This window comes from Nilaparvata lugens, chromosome 1 (assembly GCF_014356525.2).
Source record: "Nilaparvata lugens isolate BPH chromosome 1, ASM1435652v1, whole genome shotgun sequence".
Classification (NCBI taxonomy): domain Eukaryota; kingdom Metazoa; phylum Arthropoda; class Insecta; order Hemiptera; family Delphacidae; genus Nilaparvata; species Nilaparvata lugens.
In genome coordinates this window covers 96,794,218-96,820,452 of record NC_052504.1, presented here as the reverse complement: position 1 = coordinate 96,820,452, position 26,235 = coordinate 96,794,218, and the positions used below count along the sequence as shown (strand labels likewise).

Sequence of the window (26,235 nt, the reverse complement as noted above, 5' to 3'; positions counted from 1 at the left end):
GTAATGATTGTGATTTGAATGAGGAAGATATAATTTACAAAGAGGATAAAGATAGGGAAATGATTAAGGAAGAGTTATCAGATTTATCGGAAAGTGATTTGGATTTCTCTTTTACGATTGATAACAGGCCGTTTGAACATTTTGTGAACTCTGGTATGCGTAATGATTGTGAATCTAGAGGAGTCAAGATGCATCAGAATGTTAGTCTCGTGAATAATAGGACTAATAGAAAAAGAAGACGTAAGAAATGTAAAGTTTGTGGTAAACATAATCATTTTGCGCGGAATTGTTTTTACAACGTTAATTATGCTTATCGGGTTTATAAAAGGATGCATAGAGTTTGTGAAAAAGAAGGCTATGATATTAGAGTGTGTTCTTTTGATGGCAGAAATAAGTTTTCGGAAAATGCTAGACGTAAGAAAGCATATTTTACTGATAGGACACAGGAGTTTAGTACTAGGCATATTGATGAAAATGTTTGAGACGGCGGTCCATCAAATATTGATAATTCAAGGAATGAATTAGGAGGTTGTATAGTCACTGAATCAGTTTCTACTTTGGAAGGTGTTAGGCACAATGGAATATATGTTAGAAGAAAATATTCTAATACGGATGATAAGAAATATTCAATCTTCCATAAATACGAGATTGATCTAGGAGATATTAAAATGAATTATAGCCAGAAATGTGGATCAGCAAATAATGGTGTTGAACGAAATATTACTGACTCATGCTTGGAGCTGAAAAGTATTACTGACGATAATACACATTTTGCAAACATAAATAACAGGAGGCATGAATCAATTATCGATAAACAAGAACCAGGCCATGGAAATAGTATATTGAGGTTACAGAAAAAATGTGAATCAGCGATTTGTGTAAACAGTGAAGGTAAAAATACAGAGTCAGATTTGAATTATTGTAATTTTCTAATAGATATGAAGAATAATAAAATTGAAACTGATGGAATTGCTTTTAATGGGAGTTCGGTAGAGGAATATGGTGACATAATTTTGAATAGTTTGGAAAGCGTGCCCCAGTTAAGCGTTAATAGCGATGAAATATTTATTGAAACAATAATTTTGGAGAGGTTTGAAAAACGAACTCAGACTCAGCAGACTCAGCGAAAGTATTACATGAGACAATATTGCTAGTAGAACGAGGCATTTTAGCTGATTTGCAGTTGTCATTCAATGAAGGACGCTAACTGTTTATGACTAATACATTATTTCGATGTCAGATAAATTTAAAATGATCATTGGCCGATATGAAGAATGATTAGAGTAGAATACGATAATTAGAATAGAATTTTTGTTTGATCTGATATTTAACTATTGCAGTGTAAATATTATTATTTGTTGAGGAAGAAGAAAGTTTGTTGAATATCTTTTAATTTGATTGTTTCAAATAATTAAGATATTTTTATGATCTCTATCGAGAAAGTATCGAAAAAGTTGTTTGAGATGAGAAGTTTGGACATTATAATTGTTATTTGAAATAATTGAGATGTTAAGTGGGAATCGTGTAATATATTTTGATTGAAATATAGTTTTCTATGGTTACGGATGGAAGAAAGTTTTGGGTTTTCTTGATATTTGTTAGTAATAGTCCTAGTTATATAATATTTTCATACATTAGTTTTTGATCATTTTGATATTTGTACTAATAATGAACTTTTCAATTTTTGAGATTTAGGATTTGAGGTTTGATATCACCTGGTCATATGGGACATATATATGGTTCATATATTTATCTCATATTGATCGGGATTTTAGAGTTTTAATTTACGAAAAGTTTAATGAACGGTGTTTCTGCCTTTGAACAGTTTTGTCATCGACAGAAAGATTGTTTATTTCACTTGTTATCAAAATTATTGTAGCTTCTGTTTTGTTTTTCATAACAAACGTGCTCGCTTGTGCGACGGATAAAAATATGTATTTGAAATGGCTTCATGTTTGGCATTGACTGAGTTATATATTAATACCCAAAATTTTACTAGTGTGGTGTGTGAGCTCGTTCGTTAGGACTGTGAGTAAAGTCCGGCTGTTCTGGTGAAGGGGATAGATTTTGTTCTTGTTTTATAATACAGTTTTCCTGTCACAGTTCGGGCAGTTTAAAGAGAATTGTATTATTGAATAAGAAGGGATCTGAACCCATTTCATTAGATCAGTTTTTTTATTTATTTATCATTAATAATTAACGTCGCGATTAACCAGTGGATGCCAAATTGGGGGCCATTATCATAAAGGTAGGTGACTACTGAGTCATTTGTTTTAAATTTTCCATAACCACAACAAATTTAATCTTCACTAGCAGCCAAGCGAGTAGCCCTTGAAATATTTATCTATTTATTGTTATTTCATAATTTCTAATTATAATTCTAATTTTGTACTAATAATTTATTGTTTTGTTTTAATTATCAAACCAGTACGATCATTTCTTGTTTTTCATTTCCCCACCTTTACAACTATCATAGGGTATATAATGTATGATCATATATCTGGTCATATATTAGATATAATTATAGATTTGATCGTTTAGAGTAACAAAATATTTGATAATCTTAAGACCCATCTCAATAGAGAATCAAATCTTTCATACCATGCTGGACAAATATCTTTGACCATATACATGATTAGCCGTCAGGCTCGGTTCGCTCGCCATATCCGTCTAGCCAGGGGCGGCCGACTGGATCGTCCAAAAATGAGATCAGCGAGCTCGCTTCGCTCGCCTGAATTTTTCATTTGAGCATGCTTCATTCCATCAGAAAGTCAAAATACTGAGAAAACGCAGAAAATCTGAGAAAAACGTTGGAAAAATGCTGATTTTGGGCGTATCTTTAATGAAATATTAAAGTCACCTCATCAAAAAATCTTTAGACCCTAGCTAAACCTCTGTACCAAATTTGAACATTTTCTGTCTGTTAACATTTTCTACTTGATGAAAGAACTGAGAAAACGCTGGAAAAATTCAGATTTTGGGCATATCTTTGTATTTATTGCAAATTCCTTCCAACACAACATTATTACACCCCAGCTGAGCTTCTGTAGTAAATTTGAACATTTTCTGTTCATTTGTTCTCGATAAAGCTGAGAAAGCGCAAAAAAAACTCTGGAAAAATGCAGATTTTGGGCGTATCTTTGGCGTTATTTCAAATGCCTTCTTACACAACAAATTACACCCTAGCTTAGCTACTGTACTAAATTTGAACAATTTCTGTTTAAAAGCAAAAAACGCTAATTTTGGGCGTATCTTTGACGTTATTGCAAATTCCTTCTGACACAACATTATTACACCCTAGCTGAGCTTCTGTACTAAATTTAAACATTTTCTGTTTTCATTTGTTCTCGATAAAGCTGAGAAAACGCTAAAAAACGCTGGAAAACGCAGATTTTGGGCGTATCTTTGACGTTATTGCAAATTCCTTCTAACACAACATTATTACACCCTAACTGAGCTTCTGTACTAAATTTAAACATTTTCTGTTCATTTGTTCTCGATAAAGCTGAGAAAACGCTAAAAAACGCTGGAAAACGCAGATTTCGGGCGTATCTTTGGAAATTTTTCCAAATCCGTTCTTAGTGCGCCTCTAAAGGGCCAACTGAACGAACATACCTACCAAATTTGAACGTTTTTAGTCCGGTAGATTTTTAGTTATGCGAGTGAATGAGTGAGTGAATGAGTGCCATTTCGCTTTTATATATATAGATTATACATATTCATATAGGCCTACATATGTATGACTGTGATATAGATCCCCAACAATGGTTTTATTTTTGATGGTGTTTCAAGTAGGATACTGCACATTGCATACTTTCGACATTATTCTATCAATACTTTGATAGTCAACATTCTATTTCCACATTTTTTCAATAAATTGTATAAATGTATTTATTTTCAGGCAAGACTGAGATTGCATTCTGTCATTATTTTTTATTATATTGTATCCAATGTGTTTGTTTTATTTCATAGGGAAGACACACTCTGCACTTGAGTTGACATTATTTTAATAAATTGTATGGAAGTGCTTGTATTTTGGGGAATGCAATGCTTGTATTTTGATTTATTTCATTAGATTTAATTCAATGTGTTTGTTTTGTTTGTTAGACTATGAAATGGTGACAATAGTGCCGACTCTGTATCAACCAAATGACCCCAGCAACTTCACCTTCTTCAAAGCAGCCCTCGAAAACAAACATAAGGCTGGTATATTCCACCATCTATTAATAATTGTACAGCTGATCTTTTGATAAGGATCTAAAAGTATTAATATACTCTGATGCCAGTTTTCACCAGGTTTTTACTTTCCTTGCCCTATTACCATAGGTAAGGAAAGTATTGCTTTCCGAAAAAAATTAAGGTACCCCAATTTCCAAATTTCTATACGTTTCAAGGTCCCCTGAGCCCAAAAAAGTGGTCTGTATGTGTGTGTGTGTGTGGTGTGTGTGGTGTGTGTGTGTGTGTGGTGTGTGTGTGTGTGTGTGTGTGTGTGTGTGGTGTGTGTGTGTGTGCGTGTGCGTGCGTGCGTGCGTGCGTGCGTGCGACAAAAATAAATTCAATAAAATTGAATTCAAAATGGCGGAAAAAATGGCGGATAATTGCTAAAAAACCATGTTTTTCACGGTTTTCTCGAAAACGGCTCTAACGATTTTCTTCAAATTTATACCATGGATAGCTATTATAAACCCTATCAACTGAAATGAGTCTCATATCTGGGAAAATTTCAGGAGCTCCGTAATATTCTTGAGAAAAATGGCGGATAATGACTAAAAAGCCATGTTATTCTTGGTTTTCTCGAAAACGGCTCTAACAATTTTCTTCAAATTTATACCATAGATAGCTATTTATAAGCCCTATCAACTGACACGAGTCTCATTTCTGGGAAAATTGCAGGAGCTCCGTAATATTCTTGAGAAAAATGGCAGATAATTACTAAAAAAACCATGTTTTTCACAATTTTCTCAAAAATTACTTGACCGATTTTTTCAAATTCATACCCTGTATAGTTATTTATCAGCTCTATCAACTGGCATGAGTCTTTTCCCTGGAAAACTAATGGAGGGTCTACCCCATCCTTGAGAAATAAACTTAGTAACCTCCTTCTCGTGCATGAGGTAGGTAGGTAGCGCAGTTCATAAAAAGAACACATAGTCGAGTTATTTCATCTGTAGAACAGCTGTTTCGACGACTTTAAAAAAATGACGACTAAAAAAATCATCGAATTTCACAGTTTACACAAAGGAAAAAGTACTCTGAAAACAATTATATATACACATATACAGAAGTCTGATCGTAGTTTCAAATATGAGCAAGGAAAGTTGTGTGAGTGCGCCACACCAGATTTTTTATATAACAGTACTACCGTCCTGAGCCTAGAAAAAAATGGACGCTGTAGATGGTAGACTTTATAGGAATTTCCACTAAGGAAAAAAATTACCTTTCAGCTTTTTGAGAGGGTCAGTATGTCGAAATCACAGTTCCGGTGGAAAATAGTCCACGTTTGGAATATTAATGCCTGCCACCAAACGATGGCCATTTTTTTGTAGGTGCAGGCATTGGCGCCATTTTACCAAATTTTTAGGGGGGGCGAAAACCAGGAGGTATGAGAGGGGGGTATGAAATACTACCCCCATAGGATGGAGGGTCCTGGGGTTTTCCCCATAAATATTACATTCAAAAATCTGATGTGGCGTACTCACACAACTTTCCTTGCCGTTATGAAAATTGATCACCTGACGCTAGTGTTCACGCGCATCTCAAGTCTACTTATAAACAAAGATCTGAGCCAGCTGGTGACAGGACAATAACGCTGCAGACATACGAGGTCTGCTATTTCTTCATAGTGAATCATTTAATAGAATCAACAGTTGCCAACAGTTTGCAATTGGATCAATCACATTTTCTCGAATTTCGAGCTTATTTCCACCTAACTTTAGGTGAAAATGTTACTGAACATTAATGGTTGAGATTCTCATGCTCAATCTTTTCCACTCGAAATTTTTTGTTTAAATTGTATCTGAAGACTGATAATTGAGAATCTAAAATCAAACATTGCATGGATGGGGCGGAGCTCCTGAAATCTTTACAGCTATAGGACTTGTGGCAGTTGATAGAGCTCAAGAGTTGACAGATTCTCAAGCTGCGTTTACACCAAAGTTATTAACAAAATGTTAATAACTTGATCCTTATAGATTCTATTAGATTCAACGATACTTGACAAACACATAATTATGTTCATCATGTGTATGATAAGTTATGTCACTCTACTAGAATCTATAACATTTTGTTTATAACTTTGGTGTAAATGCAGCTTTAGGAGGTCACTCACAGAATCATGAGTAGTTGATTTCTATTTTTACTTTCCTTGCCCTATTACCATAGGTAAGGAAAGTATATTGCTTTCCAAAAAAAATTAAGGTACCCTAATTTCTTAATTTCTATACGTTTCAAGGTCCCCTGAGTCCAAAAACATGATTTTTGGGTGTTGGTCTGTGTGTGTGTGTATGTGTGTGTGTGTGTGTGTGTGTGTGTGTGTGTGTGTGTGTGTGTGTGTATGTGTGTGTGTATGTGTGTATGTCTGTGAACACGATAACTCCATTCCTAATTAACGATTGACTTGAAATTTTTAAACTTAAGGTCCTTATACCATAAGGATCTGACAATAAGAAATTCAATAAAATTCAATTCAAGATGGCGGAAAAAAATGGCGGATAATTACTAAAAAACCATGTTTTTCACGGTTTTCCCGAAAACGGATGGAAGAAAGTTTTGGGTTTTCTTGATATTTGTTAGTAATAGTCCTAGTTATATAATATTTTCATACATTAGTTTTTGATCATTTTGATATTTGTACTAATAATGAACTTTTCAATTTTTGAGATTTAGGATTTGAGGTTTGATATCACCTGGTCATATGGGACATATATATGGTTCATATATTTATCTCATATTGATCGGGATTTTAGAGTTTTAATTTACGAAAAGTTTAATGAACGGTGTTTCTGCCTTTGAACAGTTTTGTCATCGACAGAAAGATTGTTTATTTCACTTGTTATCAAAATTATTGTAGCTTCTGTTTTGTTTTTCATAACAAACGTGCTCGCTTGTGCGACGGATAAAAATATGTATTTGAAATGGCTTCATGTTTGGCATTGACTGAGTTATATATTAATACCCAAAATTTTACTAGTGTGGTGTGTGAGCTCGTTCGTTAGGACTGTGAGTAAAGTCCGGCTGTTCTGGTGAAGGGGATAGATTTTGTTCTTGTTTTATAATACAGTTTTCCTGTCACAGTTCGGGCAGTTTAAAGAGAATTGTATTATTGAATAAGAAGGGATCTGAACCCATTTCATTAGATCAGTTTTTTATTTATTTTTCATTAATAATTAACGTCGCGATTAACCAGTGGATGCCAAATTGGGGGCCATTATCATAAAGGTAGGTGACTACTGAGTCATTTGTTTTAAATTTTCCATAACCACAACAAATTTAATCTTCACTAGCAGCCAAGCGAGTAGCCCTTGAAATATTTATCTATTTATTGTTATTTCATAATTTCTAATTATAATTCTAATTTTGTACTAATAATTTATTGTTTTGTTTAATTATCAAACCAGTACGATCATTTCTTGTTTTTCATTTCCCCACCTTTACAACTATCATAGGGTATATAATGTATGATCATATATCTGGTCATATATTAGATATAATTATAGATTTGATCGTTTAGAGTAACAAAATATTTGATAATCTTAAGACCCATCTCAATAGAGAATCAAATCTTTCATACCATGCTGGACAAATATCTTTGACCATATACATGATTAGCCGTCAGGCTCGGTTCGCTCGCCATATCCGTCTAGCCAGGGGCGGCCGACTGGATCGTCCAAAAATGAGATCAGCGAGCTCGCTTCGCTCGCCTGAATTTTTCATTTGAGCATGCTTCATTCCATCAGAAAGTCAAAATACTGAGAAAACGCAGAAAATCTGAGAAAAACGTTGGAAAAATGCTGATTTTGGGCGTATCTTTAATGAAATATTAAAGTCACCTCATCAAAAAATCTTTAGACCCTAGCTAAACCTCTGTACCAAATTTGAACATTTTCTGTCTGTTAACATTTTCTACTTGATGAAAGAACTGAGAAAACGCTGGAAAAATTCAGATTTTGGGCATATCTTTGTATTTATTGCAAATTCCTTCCAACACAACATTATTACACCCCAGCTGAGCTTCTGTAGTAAATTTGAACATTTTCTGTTCATTTGTTCTCGATAAAGCTGAGAAAGCGCAAAAAAAACTCTGGAAAAATGCAGATTTTGGGCGTATCTTTGGCGTTATTTCAAATGCCTTCTTACACAACAAATTACACCCTAGCTTAGCTACTGTACTAAATTTGAACAATTTCTGTTTAAAAGCAAAAAACGCTAATTTTGGGCGTATCTTTGACGTTATTGCAAATTCCTTCTGACACAACATTATTACACCCTAGCTGAGCTTCTGTACTAAATTTAAACATTTTCTGTTTTCATTTGTTCTCGATAAAGCTGAGAAAACGCTAAAAAACGCTGGAAAACGCAGATTTTGGGCGTATCTTTGACGTTATTGCAAATTCCTTCTAACACAACATTATTACACCCTAACTGAGCTTCTGTACTAAATTTAAACATTTTCTGTTCATTTGTTCTCGATAAAGCTGAGAAAACGCTAAAAAACGCTGGAAAACGCAGATTTCGGGCGTATCTTTGGAAATTTTTCCAAATCCGTTCTTAGTGCGCCTCTAAAGGGCCAACTGAACGAACATACCTACCAAATTTGAACGTTTTTAGTCCGGTAGATTTTTAGTTATGCGAGTGAATGAGTGAGTGAATGAGTGCCATTTCGCTTTTATATATATAGATTATACATATTCATATAGGCCTACATATGTATGACTGTGATATAGATTCCCAACAATGGTTTTATTTTTGATGGTGTTTCAAGTAGGATACTGCACATTGCATACTTTCGACATTATTCTATCAATACTTGATAGTCAACATTCTATTTCCACATTTTTTCAATAAATTGTATAAATGTATTTATTTTCAGGCAAGACTGAGATTGCATTCTGTCATTATTTTTTATTATATTGTATCCAATGTGTTTGTTTTATTTCATAGGGAAGACACACTCTGCACTTGAGTTGACATTATTTTAATAAATTGTATGGAAGTGCTTGTATTTTGGGGAATGCAATGCTTGTATTTTGATTTATTTCATTAGATTTAATTCAATGTGTTTGTTTTGTTTGTTAGACTATGAAATGGTGACAATAGTGCCGACTCTGTATCAACCAAATGACCCCAGCAACTTCACCTTCTTCAAAGCAGCCCTCGAAAACAAACATAAGGCTGGTATATTCCACCATCTATTAATAATTGTACAGCTGATCTTTTGATAAGGATCTAAAAGTATTAATATACTCTGATGCCAGTTTTCACCAGGTTTTTACTTTCCTTGCCCTATTACCATAGGTAAGGAAAGTATTGCTTTCCGAAAAAAATTAAGGTACCCCAATTTCCAAATTTCTATACGTTTCAAGGTCCCCTGAGCCCAAAAAAGTGGTCTGTATGTGTGTGTGTGTGTGTGTGTGTGTGTGTGTGTGTGTGTGTGTGTGTGTGTGTGTGTGTGTGTGTGTGTGTGTGTGTGCGTGTGCGTGCGTGCGTGCGTGCGTGCGTGCGACAAAAATAAATTCAATAAAATTGAATTCAAAATGGCGGAAAAAATGGCGGATAATTGCTAAAAAACCATGTTTTTCACGGTTTTCTCGAAAACGGCTCTAACGATTTTCTTCAAATTTATACCATGGATAGCTATTTATAAACCCTATCAACTGAAATGAGTCTCATATCTGGGAAAATTTCAGGAGCTCCGTAATATTCTTGAGAAAAATGGCGGATAATGACTAAAAAGCCATGTTATTCTTGGTTTTCTCGAAAACGGCTCTAACAATTTTCTTCAAATTTATACCATAGATAGCTATTTATAAGCCCTATCAACTGACACGAGTCTCATTTCTGGGAAAATTGCAGGAGCTCCGTAATATTCTTGAGAAAAATGGCAGATAATTACTAAAAAACCATGTTTTTCACAATTTTCTCAAAAATTACTTGACCGATTTTTTTCAAATTCATACCCTGTATAGTTATTTATCAGCTCTATCAACTGGCATGAGTCTTTTCCCTGGAAAACTAATGGAGGTTCCACCCCATCCTTGAGAAATAAACTTAATAACCTCCTTCTCGTGCATGAGGTAGGTAGGTAGCGCAGTTCATAAAAAGAACACATAGTCGAGTTATTTCATCTGTAGAACAGCTGTTTCGACGACTTTAAAAAAATGACGACTAAAAAAATCATCGAATTTCACAGTTTACACAAAGGAAAAAGTACTCTGAAAACAATTATATATACACATATACAGAAGTCTGATCGTAGTTTCAAATATGAGCAAGGAAAGTTGTGTGAGTGTACCACACCAGATTTTTTAGTTAGTCAAGTTTTCAATTATACCCTTGCGGAGCATGAGTTACCTGTTAGTGTTTGTGTTTGTGGCCTGTAGGTGGCAGAACAATGGGAACCTATACAAGCAGTCTACAAGAAACTGTGTCGCAACGATCTCTCTCTCACTCATCAAGAACTTGCCCAACTCAAGTGCCGCTATGTTCACCGAAATGTGCCTTTCCTAAGGTGAGAACTTTCAAAGTTTAATAAAATTCCAAATGGAAATTGAATTTATTCAAATGCTAATCGATATAACTTTGGATTTTCGTTTTATAATAAACATTTCAAACTTTAATGATCAATATTGTCTATAAAAACTTTGAAAAACATTAGCCTTCTATTCTAGAGCAAGACTCGTGTCAGTGAAGTGTTGTGTTTCTTTTCTGGCTCAAAATTTTGCAAAATTACTCAAAAAATTTCAATCTGTAGAGATTTGAGTAAAATATTTTTGTTTTTAATCAGTTTTTAAATATCAAAATTCAAAATTTTTGGTTTATTCATTAGTTTTGAAGTGGAAATTGGACTTTTTGAAGTGAAAATGAAATCTTAACCTTATTCTTTTTGAAACTTTTATTTGTAAAAATTTGGGAGAAGACAGTTTTGGGCTATGCCTGTTCTCTTCTCCCAATCATATTATATTTATTATAATTATGATCTGTAATGCCAATGGAATAAATAAATAAATAAATAAATAAATAATAATAATAAAAAAAAAATAAATAAAGTCAGCACCTGATTAACATTGGTTTATTTTTTGTCTTTAATCCTATACTATTAAACGAGCAACTTCTGTTTAGATGTTTATATGTTTGTATTTCACCGGATGTCGAAAACGGCTCTAACGATTCTTACGAAATTCAGGACATAGTAGGTTTATAATATGAAGATTCGATTGCACTAGGTCTCATCACTGAGAAAACTAGCTGAAGGACATTAAAAGGATAAAAATTATTCATCCTTGGAAAAACAGATGATAATATTTTTTTTAAACATCTTTATTGCCCATAAAAACAAAATACAAAATAAAAAACTTACAAAAGAAATATTCTAGATTATAATATTATGCTATTTTACAAATAAATTAAAATTACATGGATGGCACCACCCAGCAAGGGCAAAACCCTGACCGCTGAGTTAATCAGTATGACGAATAATTAATCCGTCGTCTGTTGGTGATGGAAGTGAGTGAGCGATTTCATGTGTGTGGGACTGTGTCAAAATTATGATTCAGCTGCAGAATTTTTGTAATCATTCAATCAGGTACTTTTAGTGCCGGTTGCAAAAAAACCGGGTTATTTTCAATCCAGATTAATTCCAGTAGATCCATCTTTTTTAAATGGTTTTCTCTGATTTGGTTCACGTGAAGTTAATCAGGATTAAAATTTAACCGGCTTTTGTGCAACTGGGCCTTTGTGAGGGAAATTTTTGCATTCCTCTGGGAATCAATCTCAATTTACTGTGATTAGATAGAAAATTTCTGTATGAATGTTATTACAATTTCTTCTTTCGTTATAAATTTGTTATGCTTTTGTACTCCAGAGCGAAGCTCGGTCCCCGATATTTAGATTATAAGCAGATAGCTTGTAATCTTTCAACTCCGCATGGTGGCCAAATTGTTTGAAAACTAAGTAAAAATTTAATGAACTAGTGTTCCAAAATATTTTCAATCATATTCATATAGAATTACAACATTTTTTCATTCCACCTTAATATGGAAAAAGTTCACAACATTTCTGTGTCTAGTGTAAGTTTTTTATAAAATATAAATGATTGTTGGAAATTATTATTAATTCTTCAAAAATATGAATTATATACTTATTTACGAAGCGCTACAGCCCTATGTGGACCTTGGCCTCCTCAGCAATTTGCCTCCAATATCTATCACCTGCTCGCCTCCTCCAGTTTCTCACTCCCAAGCACGCCAGATCTTTCTCCACTTCTTGAAGCCAGCGGGTTTTGAGGCGATCTCTTCTCCTGGTTCCTTCCATCCGTCCAACAAGCATCTGTTTCTGTGTTCTGGTTTGCTCCATTCGTTGTCATGGCCCAGCCAATTCTTCTAGACTTTATATATCTTACTATATCTTCCCCTTGCAAGATGGTATTGACTTCTGCATTGTTCCTTATTCTCCATTCTCCTTCTTCATATATTGTACCATGTATTCTTCTCAGAATTTCCCTTTCAAAGATCCTCAAAGCATTAATGTTTTGTGAACTAAGAACCCATGTTTCACAGCCATATGTTACTACTGGTCTTATCTGAGTTTGGTGAATTTTCATTTTAGTCCACCTTGATATAAGTTAGATTTCATCATATTTTTGTTTGCATAATGCTCTGCTGCCTTCTTCTAATTCCACTGCTGAAGTTGTTACCCACATTGAGCTCTGTGCCGAGATATATAGATTTATCTACATTTTCAAATGTATATTCGCCAACTTCAAAATCCTCTTTCGTTCTCCTTGTCAGAGATGAAGTAACTTTCATGTACTTGGTTTAGTTGGTGTTGATACCAAGTCCTATCTCTAGCCCTTCCTTCTCTTCTGTGAGAAACATTTCCTTCAGAGCCACTAATACAATGTCGTATTATATATATATATATATATATATATATATATATATATATTATATATATATAATTTATTTTTCTGTGTGGCCAAAAATAGCGTTCGCACCACAGGCAAAAATGTTTTTCCGGCTCTCAATCTTTTCTGGTCCTCGGCCTACGGCCTCGGACTTGAAAACCGATTTCGAGCCGGAAAAGTCTCATTTTCGGCCCTAGGTGCGAAATATACTATTATCAGATGGAAATATTATCACAACACTGGATAAATCATCATAAAAAATTCAAACGTGAACTGAGTTTATTAACATAAGTGAGTTTTTGATCGTGGAGAAAACAAATAACAGTATTTAAGAGTAAATTATGATTAAACTGTGAATTGTGATTCAACTGAATCAACAAGAACAGGTGACATCAGATACTTGTGGATGAGAAAACTGCGTGAGGTCTACTGTTCACAGAACTACAGTATATTCTACTCTATAGTAAATTATGATTAAACTGTGAATTGTGATTCAACTGAATCAACTAGAACAGGTGACATCAGGTACTTGTGGATGAGAAAACTGCGTGAGGTCTACTGTTCACAGAACTACAGTATATTCTACTCTATATACAAAAAGAATATTCTTCAGATAGAATTGATCATAATTATATCAAGAATCAACAATTCATATTACATCACATCAATTATACCGCGGGTATATTGAATCACAGTTTGGCCTATCAATCAAAGGTGACTTTGGAAAAATAAACTTTTGCGGCAATTATGCCGTCCTATCTTTTCCATTGACTTTATAACGTAAATCTCACTATAATAAGTATATGTATGACCAAAAAAATGTATCATTTTAATCCATTAATTTGTACAATGTTGAATTATCCTACTGTATCCGGCATATTGATGATATAATAATAATAATAGCTTTATCCATCTTCAGGATTGGGCCGTTGAAAGAAGAAGAAGCCTATCTGGAGCCAAGAATTGTGCTATATCGTGACGTCATCTACGACAGCGAAATAGAGCTACTTAAGAAAATGGCTTTACCCAAGGTGAGTTATTATAAGCACAATATTCTATGAAACAATTGAGTTTTACTGTCTTTAAATTCAATATATAAGTAAAGTTATACAGTTGCTTTGAATTATCGCCTATTGGCCGATATTATGTTAATAGAATTCATGGAAACATCATTTTTGAAATTTTTGCATTCTATCATAGTTTTGCTATTTATCTTTTATTTAGAACTAGCTTACCCGGCGAACTTCGTACCGCCAAAAAGTCAATGTATCTCATGTCACACTTGACTTTATTTGGTGAATCATGAAATTTATCTGACAATCAATATTTTCATTCACATCTCAATACACGGACTTCCTGTGCTCAAAACTACCGTTTTAATACCAGTAAACAATTTTATCACAGAGTGACGTGTTTATTACAGCTGGTAAGATGCTGAATCATATTATCACAACATGATCTTGAATTAATCATGATGATCTTCCCGTTCTACGTTAGCCGCTCGGCCGACAATTTAGAAAACATAGGTCTGTAAAATGGATTATTATATGAATATTTTTAGCCCCTCTATTATAATTTCTGGTCAGAAACCATCCCCAATATTAACACAACATATTCCCAAAGTTTCATGCCGTTCTGTCAAGTAGTTTTCGAGTCTATAGGGAACAAACAAACTTACAAACTAACACACAAACAGACATTCATTTTTATATATGTAGAATAAGTTGTAAGAACTACCTATATTATAGGCTAGATTAACTCTAAGTTTTGTCAGGAATTTACATGCTAAATTATTTTCGAATACTTGTGTAAATGTCATCAATTGCTAAGACAATGATAATGTCAGACAATAATATATGACAATAATAATATGTGCTTGAGATTATCTATTCACATGGCTTTTATAGGTGTGGAGTCCCTGGCGAAAGTGCCACCTCGCCTGAATTATATAATTTAATCCGTCAACTGACCTCACAGCTTTAATGTGAACTTGATCCCACTTAGCATTTTATTGGACAAAATTTAGGAAGAGAAGAATTTTTTGGCTATGACCTAGCTGTTTTCCATTCATATATTGTAATTTTGTTTATCTATTCATTATATAATGAAATAATTCTGAATGATATGGACCGATTTTTGGAAATTCATATTAATTTATGAAAGTACGTATTTTAAATTAACAATCTTTATACAAATCCTATTATATTAAGCGAGCAATTTCTGTATTTATATATCTGGTTATTTATGTTTAACGGATCTCGAAAACGGCTCTAACGATTTTCACGAAATTTGTAACATAGTAGGTTTATGATATAAAGATTCGATTGCACTAGGTCCCATCCTTGGGAAAACTCGCTGAACGACATTAAAAGGATTCATCCTTGGCTGAAACAGTTGTGGATAGTAAAATAAAGAGTGAGCGATTGAGTATGTGAAAAATCAAAATATCGCATCCCTGAAATTCATAAGATGACATATAGCCAGCTGTGAAATATGAACACGATCATTTTAGAGCATTGTGTTCTGTTTATCAATAAATAAAAATAACGAGCGAAAGCTCGGTGCCCCGATATTTGAAAGTGAAAATTTCAAAGTTTTTATTACCTTCATTTATTACTGTCATCATCATCATCCAACTCATACTAGACTTGAAATACTTTTTTAAATAAGTTGTCTGGAATAAATTGAAATTGAAATATCACTCTAACCGAAACAAGGTCAGAACTGACCTAAACCGAAACATCTGGTCTTGCTTAAAGTGTTATATTTGATATATTTTATACTAAATATGAATTTTAATATTTTTCATTGGTAAATTTCAATTATAGTAAAGTATAATATAGATTTCAGTTGCAAATTAAGTGATGGAAGAATAGAAAAAATTTGGAAACATTGATATGTAATAAATGTATAATGTTGAATGTAAGAACACACACAATACAAAAATCCGTGTAAGATATACTATCAGTTACTACTCAGAACAATAATCATGGAGAAAAATTCTATCAATATAGGCTTTATAGCAAAACTGAAAGGTTATCATTAAATAATAATGTTTTTCATTGTTACCAAGAAACTTGTTTGAGCAAACGTTTTCAGCCTCCAGTTATTTTATTGGCAAGAAAAGTTCATAAATAACTATAGTGGTCGGAATCATCTATTTCGTCAAGTGAATGTTTATTTTGTGACACTTCATTGTGAAGCATCCTATTGATACAAGTTCCAAAGGCTGGGGCTTGTATGGTTGATAACTCATCCATTGGTATCAATTTCCCTAAACCAACGTTTTCTTAATTACAAAAATTAGTTTTAAAAATAAAACATGTCAATAAAATACCGGAATAATGAAGAGAAAAACATTAGAAAAAAAATTTAATGCTCAAAATATATGTTAGTTGAAACATCCGGTATTCTAGACCAGTAAAAAATGAACGTTATCCGAAAGATCCGGTAGCTGAGACTGGTACGTTTTAGATAGATTGATGTTTACTTGATAACCGTGAGTTGGGGACTGACGAGCATTGTTGGAGAATGTTGAGGAATAGTGGGGGAGAAGGTATTAGAGTGGGCAGCAATTTTGTCACTATAGAAAATAGTTATTTGTATATCTAGAGTGGAAAGTACGACTTTTTCTCCCTGTGGGAAAAAGTTTGAAGCCCGAGGCGAAGCCGAGGGCAACAATTTTCCTGAGGGAGAAAAAGTACTTTTCGCTCGTGATGTACACAACATTTTTCCTCCATCTACATTTTTTTATAGAAACTTCAAATAAAATCATTTTAATACAGTAACTTACATTAAACATTTTGGTGGCAATGTTTCCTAACAACATAACCTAAAATCTAAAACCTAACAACCGATCATCTGATTGGCACTGCCGATTGCGCTATCTATCGGCAAAAGATGTAACAATTATATCAGCTGGGAGGCTACCAAAAATGGCTGACTCCAGATCACGCGTTTCAGATTTGAAATGCAGATCAAAAATATTTGTTGGTTTGTATTTTGAATAGAATAAAATATTTTAAAAATAATTGTATAAATTTTTATTGTCTACTAATATTAAGAATATAATATCATACAAACATGTATTTCATGAGTTGATCAAATTTCTGGTTGTGGTATTGAATTCAGTTGACTCAATGACAGACACCTCTATTATGCTTTCTCATCTGAGCTTAGACCTTCTAGCCTATTAAAATTAAGTTTTTTAAATAGAGATGCTTCCCATGTTATTTAAATGGAGTCACTTTTCCTCCCTAGGGAGTTTTTCTGTTTTTTACTACCGAGAGCGGAAAAGTGACACTTTAGTATTATGTTTCAAGGAGTAAAGTAAGTACTTTAGACAGTAGGTGGAGGAAAAATAAATTTGCCTCTGGTCTCACAGACCGGTGTTTCGGTTAAAGTGATATTATTCATTTTGGGGACCATTGTACCTAGCAGTCAGGTTACATATATAGTCAAAACATTAGAGCTGATCTGGAGGTTTTAGATGAGTATAGGTACTCTGGAAAATATGAATTTTCAAAAATGGGTCCATAATTTGTAATAGGTCTAATACCGTATGAATCTCCAACAACACAATTCTATGAGATACACTTTATCCTTGGCAGTTGAAGGTGATGAATCTCAACAAGGCTTCGAATACGGTGGCATTGTATCGAATCAGCGCGGGAGCGTGGCTGTATGATGATGACCACCCATCCATTGAGCGACTGAGCAAGCGTGTCGAGTACATGACGTCACTTGATATGTCTTATGCTGAGTCACTGCACGTGACTAACTACGGCATTGGTGGATACTACGAAGCACACCATGATTATTTATCGGTAAAACTGTCAATTTTAATGTAATGACGAATAGCGTGGCAGGGTTTAATTAAATTTGTTTTGTAATTTAAAAGAACAATAGTATTCTTTATAATTTCAAAATCCTATTATATTATTGAGCGAGCAATCTATACATATAAAAGCGAAATGGCACTCTCTCACTGACTGACTCACTCACTCACTCGCAGAACTAAAAATCTACCGGACCAAAAACGTTCAAATTGGTAGGTATGTTCAGTTGGCCCTTTAGAGGCGCACTAAGAAATCTTTTGGCGATATTTTAACTCTAAGGGTGGTTTTAAGGGTTTAAAGTTCTTTTAGCATGTATATTCTTCTTATTCCAATATCTTAAAATTATAATAATTGAAATGTCCATACCATATGTTAATATAGAATTATAATCTAGAGAGAGTACCTCTTCGAAACAGTTGTTCTGGTAACTAAATTAAAAATTTTGTCAGGTTGGCATTAAGTTGAGTTGACTTTGTTAGGTTGGCACCAAGTTGAAGATTGAAATGTATTTATCCAGGACCTCCTAAATACCAATTTATCCAGTTAGCCAAAATTAGCGTTTTATCAGCTTTTCTGCGTTTCCTCACCTTTTTCAATAATTGATGGAAATATATTTAAAAAAATTCAGTACACAGGTTTAGCTGGGGTGGAAGAATTTTGTTCGCCAAAGATACGCCAATATAGTAACAGGAGTATTTCGAGATCAAATTGACATAATACGTTCAAATTCAGTACAGAGGTTCCGCTGAGGTCTACATGCAGGCGAGCGAAGCGAGCCCGGTGATCTCAATTTTGGACGATCCCGTCGGGGGTCCAGGGGGCGGAGCCCCCTGGCTAGACGGATATGGCGAGCGAAGCGAGCCTTACGGCTAGTTTATGTATATATTTTTACTTTCTTTGCCCTACTACCATAGGTAAGGAAAGTATTGCTTCCCAAAAAAATTAAGGTACCCCAATTTCAACTTTTCTATATGTTTCAAGGTCCGCTGAGTCCAAAAAACATGATTAATTTTTTGGGTGTTGGTCTGTGTGTGTGTATGTGTGTATGTCTGTGAACACGATAACTCCATTCCTAATTAACCGATTGAATTGGAATTTTAATGTTGAGGTCCTTATACCATGAGGACCCGACAATAAGAAATTCAATAAATTCAATTCAAGATGGCGGAAAAAATGGCGGATAATTATTACTAAAAAACCATGTTTTTCACGATTTTTCTCATAAATGACATGACCGATTTTTTCAAATTCATACCCTGTCATTCATCAGCTCTATCGACTGGCATGACTCTTTTTCCTAGGAAATTAATGGGTCCACCCCATCCTTGAGAAATGGACTTTATAAAGTCCTTCTCTTGCATGAATTAGGTAGGTAGAGCAGTTCATAAAAATAACACATTTCATCTGTAGAACAGCTGTTTTGACGACTTTTAAAAAAATCATGGAATTTCACAATAATTATTTACACAAAGGAAAAAGTACTCTGAAAACAATTATATATACACATATACAGTAGTATGATTGTAGTTTCAAATATGTTGTCGCCAATCGTCATTATGTTATTCCCCTAAATTATTCTCGTTTAAGAATGAGGCTTAGAGTTCAATGAGCAAGGAAAGTTGTGTGAGTGTACCATACCAGATTTTCATATCTAGTTATTTTTATATCTGGATATTTATATGGTTATTTATGTTCAACGGATCTCGAAAACGGCTCTAACGATTTTCACGAAATTTGGAACATAGTAGGTTTATGATATAAAAATTCGATTGCACTAGGTCTCGTCCCTGGGAAAACTCGCTGAAGGATATGAAAAGGATAATAAATTCATCCTTGGAAAAACAGATGATAATTCCGTCGTCTGTCGATAACAGAAGATGCGTGTGCCTGTGTGGGAGATCAGCTGTGTAATCAATTATCTTACCGTATTTCGTGAGAAATCTAGAAATTTTAATTGACTCGATCAAAATAATTTGATTGTTGTCATGAGATGGTATATCATAATATTCAAAGTTAATCATTATTTTACAGTTCTAAGTGATTAGTGGGTGTTATTTTGTTATTAAATTTGGTTTGTAAACAATCTAGATTATGACTTTTATGTTTTCAAATATTTGGACTGAAAATTTGACCTGAATTCAAGTGTATGGAACATAATCTACTTTTTGGAATATTTATAGTGTATAAATCAAAATTCGGGGAAGAAACAGTTTTGGGTTGTGCCTGTTAGTCCTTCCCCAATCTTTGAAAGAATTGAGTTCTGTTTATCAATAAATAAATAACGAGCGAAGCTCGGTGCTCCAATATTGATTTTTTAAGCTGTATTTATTATAAAGTAAATGATGTGAGTTGTGCTTGAGATTATCCAACAATTTTATTGATAGAAATTTTTGAATTTGATAGTTTAGTGCTATAAGAAGAAAAGCTGCTTTGCTATTGTTTAAATGGATATATGGTCCGGAATTGCTTGAACATATTATATATTTTTATGGCATCTAGCTCTACAGCGTACAGAGTTAATAAAAAATTTCATATTATAAAACCAAATACAACTTGCTTCCAAAATTCATCTTTTTTTAATTAAGCTTCAATTATATAACATAAAATGTTCGAAGATTCTGATGTAATTAGAGATTCCTAACCGGAGTTTGAAAATAGATGTTTCCTTAACTTAAATTGAGATAATAATTTTTGATTCTCAAGCTTGAAGTGTTTTCAATATCTAGCTATCCTTATGTAAATTGTATTGTGGATATTTTTAGTGAATATAAATAAATTTAACGCAAGTTTGCTATTTAGTACCTATTGTGGATATTTTTAGTGAATATACTAGAAGTTCTGTGAACAGTAGACCTCACACAGTATTCTCATCCACAAGTACCTGATTGAAACTGTAGACCTTATGGAAATACAGCAATAGACTGGCTTCTCCACACATCTGTGTAATCACTTGTCAGCTGATTTATGATGAATAATTCTATAGTCTGATTTTCACTCTAATAATGGCGTATGAAGAAGGCTCCTTTTTCCTTTTATATTATCCTTGAAATGCAAAATTTCCAAAAAGCTTGTATATACGTCGACGCGCAATAAAAAAGGAACATACCTGTCAAATTTCATGAAAATCTATTACCGCGTTTCGCCGTAAATGCGCCGTAAACATTTAAACATTCAAACATTTAAACATTAAGAGAAATGCCAAACTGTCGAATTGAATCTTAGACCTCACTTCACTCGATCAATAAATTTAACGCAAGTTTGCTATTAAATCCTATTGACTCCTTGAATAATTAATATTCTATTGAATGATTATGATATTATAAAAAATTGGATGACTATATTCGTTGATATACAGAACACAATTTATTAAAATAATTGTAGAAGGACCAACAGGCACTGTCCAAAACTGTTCCTTCCCCGAATTTTGATTTATACACCATAGTCCAAAAAGAAGGTAAGTATGGTTCATATATATATATTTTTTTTTTCCTAACAATTTGTAATTAATTTAATTCAATTTAGAAGTATTTGTGTGTTTTGAATTGTAAATTGAGTGTGCAATTGAAGAATTTTGAAGTGACACATAACCTAACTACATTTGGACTGTTGTATAAATTAGAATTGGAACAGTTTTGGGCGTTTTGGCCAGTGGTAGGCTACTTCTCTGTAAGTTGTGTAATTCTGAATGATTGAATATATATATATATATTATATATATATATATATATATTATATATATATATATATATATATATATATATATATATACATATATATACACACACACACACACACATATATATATACATACATATATATACACACACCACACACACACACACAACACACACACACACAACACACACACACACACACCACACACACACACACACACACACACACACACACACACACCACACACACACACACACACACACACACACACACACACACACACACACACACACACACATATATATATATATATAAAACACGTTCACGTTCATTAAAACTCAGTTTTTAAAAAGAAATTTTATTTGCAAAAAATACATGTTAACACATCAAGTGGCTGGAGTAGACTAACTAAAATGAGCGCGCTGAGAGCGACACTAAGCGGTACTGACAAAAATAGTAGTCAGCACATCAATTGTTTAAGTTTACATAATTCCTCCCTCCTTAAGTTTTTTTCGTCCCGAAAAATAAATTTGGGACACTCAAAAATTACAAAAATTAAAATGAAGTTACAAATATTAAAGTTTACTAACTTAGATCTAATTTCTAGGTGGTACAATATAGCTTATGGTAGGTGTTGATGATATTGGTACTTGTGTATCAATTCGGTAATTTAGTACACTGGTTGGCTTCTTAAATTTGTAATAAACGATTATCAAAATTACAAGAAGTATAAATGTACTTAAAACAAAAATTACAATGTGGCGTGTCTTAAGGACGAAAGAATCTTCAAAATTTATAAAATCAAAATCTCTAGGTTCAATATCATCAAGTTTACTAACATCTTTCAAATCGATAAGTTTAGTATGAATTTTATTTGGTACATGACTTAATTTTTGTGCATATGTGGTAACTGAAGTAAACGGTAATTTTACATCTGTCATTTTATCATTGATATCCAGATTGATAAGGAAAGATGAAGGAGTATTTATAGTGCCATTATTATATTAATTTGATCAAACTTATATCCTAAAATACAATTACAATTTTCGAAATAATTCATAAATGGTCTATCATTAATTATTTCTATTCTTACACAACTATCCAAATCCTTATTATTTACTACAGACAAAATACAGTTATCATGTATAATTTCTCCTGAAGTACAAAAAGAAATAGAAGAGAATGTTTGACAATTGGTCAATTTCCAAAGCTTTTTGTTTTGAGACACAGATATAGTTTTTTCTTTTAATTTCATGGTGTGAACATTTGATTCCATTTCAACAGGATAAGACAGAAGGTCATATTTTTCAAATAAATCGTTTAATTTCGGTAAATGGATAATGTAAGTTATAACAGATTTCGATACAATACAAGTGCTATTACTAATTTCCCATAAAATACTGGAATCTCTACTAGCTAATGAATAATTCTTATAATTAATTAATCTACGAAAATCATCAAAGCTCAAAATTGATGGATGAAGTTTCCCTTCTTTGCAATACATCAACGAGTTAACAACATCATTTATTTCATCATCCAACAATTGTATAGTCAAAGTAATTAAGTCAACAGCTTGCATATTTTCGACAATATTGGCAGTTTCGTTAGTAATATTTTCTAATGCTTTATTATTTGAATTAATATGCTCAACATCGAAATTAAATTTCTTAATTAACTCATGGTTCATTTCGAAATTATGTTCTTCATTTTTAACAAGATGTAATTCATTATTTTCTATTTTATCAATAACTTTGTCGAGGTGTTCTTTGTCGTCAGCAGTCATAAGTCCTGTCAACCATGATATGGCGTTTCCTAATCCGTTCATTAGTCCACGTTTTACCTTTTTATTTTTATTTTCAGAAATCATTTCTAATTTAAAATATTGGTTGAGTGAAATTTTCTTCAAAGATTCAATAATGTCAGAGGATATGTAAGCGACTTGCAGATTATTAATATGAGTCTGTAATTTCAAAGATTGTATTTTAAGGTCAGTCACGTTAGTAAAATGTATAACTTTGTATGTGTCGTTAATGAGCATAGATTGTCCTATTTTAATCGGAATTATTCCTGCTGTCTTTGTCAAGTCTGTCAGTCTGTACGTCAACGTTGCTGGGATCAGGAACAACAGAAGGATGGTCATTGCCTTCATCTGCAACAATTAGATTATCTTTTATTTTTTACGAGGCCTTTTCATTCTGTTAGGGTGGATTTTGATTAAATTTCTTTTCAATTTGAACCTATCACCTTCCTTAGTAGCTGTGCTATACCTTGGAACATTTTTGTGAAATTTCGGGTTTTTGATGAATATCCTATCTGGTATTTCAGGTGGTTCCTCTCTATTTTTGTTACATTTTTCTGTTCGTTTTTCTTTTTCCTCGATTATTTTCTTGTAAACGGCATCATTCAACGCTTGTATTTCTTTGAAGTATTGATTAGCAAGTTCTTCAGTGATTACTGCGGGATTATCCTGATCTTGATTATTTGGTAAATAATTCTGAATCGTCAAAACCTGTAAATTCATCACTACTTTCCATCATATTTACATTGAAAGGCCGTGAGAGACAATCAGCAACACAATTTGAGCGACCTTTTATGAATTCTACGGTGTAATCATACTCTTCCATTAACAATTTCCATCTCATTAATTTAGCATTTGGTTCTTTTAGAGAATGAAGCCATTGGAGTGGCTTGTGATCTGTTCTTAGGGTGAATTTTCTTCCATACAAATATGGCCTGAAATGTTTCACTGCCCAAGTTATTGCTAACATTTCTTTTTCAATAGTAGAAAGATTTTGTTCAGCGGGATTGAGTGTTCTAGAAGCGAATGAAATTGGGAGATCTTTATTGTCAGTCATTTGACTAAGGACCGCCCCTAAGCTTACATTGGATGCGTCTGTTGTCAAAATATATGGATCATTCAATTTAGGTAACTGCAATATTGGTGCGTTAGTAATTGCTTCTTTCAGAAAATTGACAGCTTCAATGAATTTAGGATCTTTTGGGTTTATAGTGGATGTTTTTCTCAATGCGTTAGTTAAAGGTTGAGCTATTTTAGCGAATCCTTTATCATTTTTCTGTAGTATCCTGCCAAACCTAAAAATTGTTTTATTTGTTTAGTAGTTTGTGGAACGGGAAAATCTTTTATTGCTTTTACTTTTTCAGGATTAGGCTGAATGCCTTTTTCCGAAACTATGTGACCTAGAAATAGAAGTTCTTTCTTAAAGAATTCGGTCTTGTCTAATTGTATTTTTAGTTGATGAGTTTTCAATCGTTTGAATACAACGTTCAGGTGTTTCATGTGCTCTTGTAAGCTATCACTAAAAATAATAATATCATCAAGATATACAAGAACATTTGGTAAATCACAAAATATCAAGTTCATTGTCCTTTGAAATTGAGGTGGACCATTTTTCAACCCAAATGGCATTCTGAGAAACTCATAATGACCATTTTCAGTACTAAAAGCTGTTTTTGGTATTGATTCGGGTTCCATTTCAATTTGATGGAATCCTGAAACAAGGTCAATAGCCGAAAAGTACGTTGCTCGACCGATTTTTGAGAACAAGTCTTCAATATTCGGAAGAGGAAATCTATCATCTTTAGTTTTGTTGTTCAATTTCCGATAATCTACTACAAGACGAACTTTGCGTTTTCCTGAAGCATCAGGTTTCTTCGGCACAACCCATAAGGGAGAGTTGTACGGAGAATTAGACGGTCTTATTATCTTTTGTTCGAGTAACTTGTTTATTTCATTACTAATATCCTGTCTAAATGAGATAGGATAGCGGTAGTTTTTTGAATAAACTGGTTCTTCGTCTGTAGTCACTATTTTATGCTTGAGCAAGTTAGTAGCAGTTAATATATCACCTTCGAATTTTATTATTTCGGGATATTTCATAAGAGTACTAATAATGCATTCTTTCTCTTCTGAGTTCATATGCTCAGTTCTCAATAAAGAAGTGATTTCGTCAATGGAGAGGGGATTATCGATCATCTCACCCATGTACAATTCACATTCTTCTACAGAAACTGTTTCGATACTCAACGTTTTGTCACAATCAGAAAAATATTCAATCTCAATAAAACCATTCCTATCAATATCAGTTACAATATTATACAACTGCAATTCCTTAATACTAACAACACATAGCTTATCTGATGGAGTGCAAACATTAGTTTTAATTTTCAATTCATTCCAACCTTTATTGATTTCAATATGATTCATTCCTAACAGTGGTATCGTGCAATCTTTCGTTATGAGACAATTGGTCTCCAAATCAATTTTTGCTTTCAACCCTTGCAATGTTTGTTTTCCAATAAGAACATCATAATTATCGCTAAAATCATACACATAAAATTTTTCATCTTTATCAACACCAAGCATATTCTTAACATTAATATTTACACAACCTTTTCCATTAGATTCACCAGCGGGTGTACGAATTTTATAATCACAATCAATTATTTTTGTCTGAGGAGAAACCATTTGAGGTTTAATGAAATTATATTTACTACCTGTATCGATCAAAATTCGTGAATCATTGTAATGAATATGAGGCAAATCAAGAGAGATCGTATTCAATCTAATACTACGTTTTTGGA

The 26,235-nt window shown here is 33.2% G+C and overlaps 2 protein-coding genes across 2 annotated transcripts in view; both read left to right on the top strand.

The window, feature by feature from the left end:
* The window catches only part of LOC111059864 (protein pinocchio), a 384,086-nt gene that overhangs the window by 40,715 nt on the left and 317,136 nt on the right, over window positions 1-26,235 (top strand). The window lies entirely within an intron of this gene.
* LOC111057881 (prolyl 4-hydroxylase subunit alpha-2) overlaps window positions 1-26,235 on the top strand; it is a 141,195-nt gene that overhangs the window by 106,381 nt on the left and 8,579 nt on the right. Inside the window, exons 6-11 of the mRNA XM_039419553.1 lie at window positions 4,108-4,232; window positions 5,582-5,600; window positions 9,295-9,389; window positions 10,599-10,726; window positions 14,040-14,151; window positions 17,731-17,946. Of these exons, the coding sequence (XP_039275487.1) occupies window positions 4,108-4,232; window positions 5,582-5,600; window positions 9,295-9,389; window positions 10,599-10,726; window positions 14,040-14,151; window positions 17,731-17,946 (695 nt within the window). The remainder of the gene's footprint in view (window positions 1-4,107; window positions 4,233-5,581; window positions 5,601-9,294; window positions 9,390-10,598; window positions 10,727-14,039; window positions 14,152-17,730; window positions 17,947-26,235) is intronic.